Here is a 2,633-nt window from a genome sequence, read left to right as displayed (position 1 = left end):
ATGCCCTAAAAAAGGTTTTCCTCCAGAAAATAGTGCTCATCCCTCCCCATCCTTCCTCCCAGCTCCTGCCCACTGCCACAACTCGGGCTTAGGAGACCGTGGAGCATTTTCAGACCAAAATACGGGGTTTTTTTTCCAGTCGGAAATGCAAAAGTCCGTCAAATCCTGGTGCAATCCCAACCTCTGGAGCACATCATGAGTCACGAGGGGCTGCTGCGGCCAATCCCAAACTCCCAGGCATCCACCCCACCCCTGGGAATCTGCAACCTGTCCCAAAGGTGGATTTGCCAGGTTGAAGGAGAGAGAAAAGCCCAGGAAAACCCACAGAGACACAGGAGAGCTTCGGCAGCCTCGGGGCAAATCTTTATTTGGCAGCAAAACCGTCGCGTTTGGAGGAACGGGAGGAGGGAGGTGGGCGGGGAGGGGCGGTTTAAGGCTGGGTTCGACTTTGGAGCCTTCTCCAAGCTCAAAGATTCCTTGGAGGGGAGGAAACCGGGAGCTGCAGCGCTGCCTGGGTGCCTCAGTGGTGGTGGTGGTGGTGATGCTGCTGCTGCTGCTGCTGCTGGTCCTCCACCTCGTGCAGGTGCTCGTGGGTGGCACAGGTGACACGGGTGACCAGCAGCATCATCTCCCCAAAGCTGATCTGGGCGTCCTTGTTGACGTCCAGGTCCTTCATGATCTGGTCGATGGTGGCCTTGCTCTTCACGTGCTGTGAAGGAGGAGGGGACAAGGTGAGGGCAAAGTCCCCTCGTTCGCAGCTCAAAATTCCCACCTGGGCGGAAAAAACTTTTCCTGGGATTTAGGAAAGTGGGTTCCAAAAACAAAATGGGCTTTGGGGGTGAGTTTCTGGTGTGGTTTCCAGGGGGAAAAGGGGATTTTGGACAACGTGATCCTGATTCTTGCAGAGAAGGGGATGAGGGGCTGCAGGTTCACCCAGGGCTGTGAGGGTTTCCTTCACGGAGAATGTTTGGAGTGGGGTGGTTGGGCAGGAGAGCAGAGTGGGAAGGGGGTGAATCCAAACCCTGGGGACATCCAGGCACTGGGATCCAGCCCTGTGTGGAGAACCCAGCCCTGGCTCCCCTCACCTTCAGGTAATTCGCCAGCTGCTTCTCAATCATCAGCTTGAGCTCCTTCTTGGTCAGGGTGTCCCTGTCCCCCTCCCGCCTGGAGTACTGGTGGAAGACGTCGATGATGACGTCCATGGCCTTCTCCAGCTCCGAGAGCGGCTCCTGGGTCTGCGAGGCCTGGAAGAGAAATGGTCACACCAAAAAACATCAGGAAAATCTGGGATAACCGGCCCCGGCCTCGCGTGGGACTGGGACAGAGCCGGGGCGGGTTCAGCCGTTCCTTTTTGGGGATGAATTGGAGCTGTTGGAGTTTCCTCCAAGGAGACTGAAGGACGTTGCAGCCTCTGCCCTGTGCACCTACAAATGAGGGCTGAGAGCTGATTTGCCCCCAAAATGGGCCTTGTCTAAGCCTGGCACTGCTGATAAACCAACCAGAGCAGCTGATAACACCCCAAAAACCCTCTGTAGGGACACAGAGCAGGGGACAACACCCCAAAACCCTCTGGAGAGATTCAGAGCACGAGATCTGACTTCCAGGAGCCTCTTCGGTGGTCAGGAACCTCTCCTAGGAGAAAACCTCTCCCCTCACGGGCTGAGATGGTTTTGCTCTGCAAGCAACAGCGAGGAGATGCTCCCGGTGGATCCTCACACCTCCAATGACCTGGAAAAGAGCACAGAGACCTTCAGCGCCCACCAGAACTTGCCTTGCTCATCTTGTCACAGTAGCGAGGTCCCCTGGGGCGGGCGGGGGGCCGGTGCCACGCCGGTGTCTCTTATAGCCGGGCCGTGGCGCGTTGTGAAACGTCCCCGTTTCATCCCGCTCCAGCCTGTCCCCATGACACCGCTGCCGTTGCTCAAGGCTCCGGGGTAGTTCCCTAAAAAGGGGCTCTGTGGCTTTTCCCGCAAGCTCGGGGTGCCACGGGCTCAGGTGGGGGTGGCCCTGTCCCCTCACCTGCTGCCGGGGCTGTGATTCTCCGCCAGCTCTTGGCAAAAGCGCCTTCCCTCGGGATTCTTCCTTGCCACCCGATTTTCATCCTTGCCGGGGCTGTTTTCCAATGCCAGGGGGTGAAGGGCACCCACAGCACTGTTCCTGCCCTGCTCCACCGCTGCTTGTCCCCAAAATGTCCCCACCCCTGGTGCATCCCAGTGTCCCACAGCTTCCCAGGATCCCTGAGGCTGGAGAAGACCTCCAAAATCACCGAGTCCAACCTTTGACCCCTCACCAGACCAGAACACCGAGTGCCACCCGGTCCTGGCAGCACGGGCAGGGCTGTCTGTGTGACACTGGGACAGAGGTGGCACGGAGGGACCGTCCCCTGCCTGCAGCAACCAGCTCTCCATGAAAGATGATCCGGGCGTGTTCTCAGCCTGGCTGAGCTCCAGGAGCTCCATTTCATCTGCACCAAGGGTGGCTTCTCCCTGCCCCAGGTGTGCCCGGAGCTGCAGAGCCCAGGTGTGGCTGAAAGGTGCAGTATTTTTTTATTCCCCCCCCCACACTTTTCAGGGCTCTGTCCTCGCTTTGTGGCTTTTCGTGTTGTTGTTTCTTGGCGTGGCAGAGGCCTGGCA

General features: G+C 58.3%; 1 protein-coding gene across 1 annotated transcript; it reads right to left on the bottom strand.

Annotated features, from left to right (window-relative positions):
* Window positions 1-341: 341 nt before the first annotated feature.
* Window positions 342-1,868, bottom strand: LOC121661058 (protein MRP-126-like). The gene is made up of 3 exons (XM_042020811.1): window positions 1,772-1,868; window positions 1,086-1,244; window positions 342-709 (listed from the first exon to the last, which is right to left on the bottom strand). Exons 1-3 carry the CDS (start codon window positions 1,778-1,780, stop codon window positions 521-523), a joined length of 357 nt encoding a protein of 118 aa, XP_041876745.1. The 5' UTR covers window positions 1,781-1,868; the 3' UTR covers window positions 342-520.
* Between the last annotated feature and the right edge of the window lie 765 nt (window positions 1,869-2,633).

This window comes from Corvus kubaryi, unplaced genomic scaffold (assembly GCF_017639235.1).
Source record: "Corvus kubaryi isolate FWS band 111438036 unplaced genomic scaffold, C.kubaryi_AGA036_p1.0 37052, whole genome shotgun sequence".
NCBI lineage: Eukaryota > Metazoa > Chordata > Aves > Passeriformes > Corvidae > Corvus > Corvus kubaryi.
This window is presented reverse-complemented; position numbering and strand designations above follow the sequence as displayed.

What these genes read in the sequence shown, in the direction of transcription:
- LOC121661058 (XM_042020811.1), bottom strand. An exon ending in AGCTGGCGAATTACCTGAAG is followed by an intron (nt 710 to 1,085) that starts GTGAGGGGAGCC and finishes CCTCCTTCACAG; the next exon opens with CACGTGAAGAGCAAGGCCAC.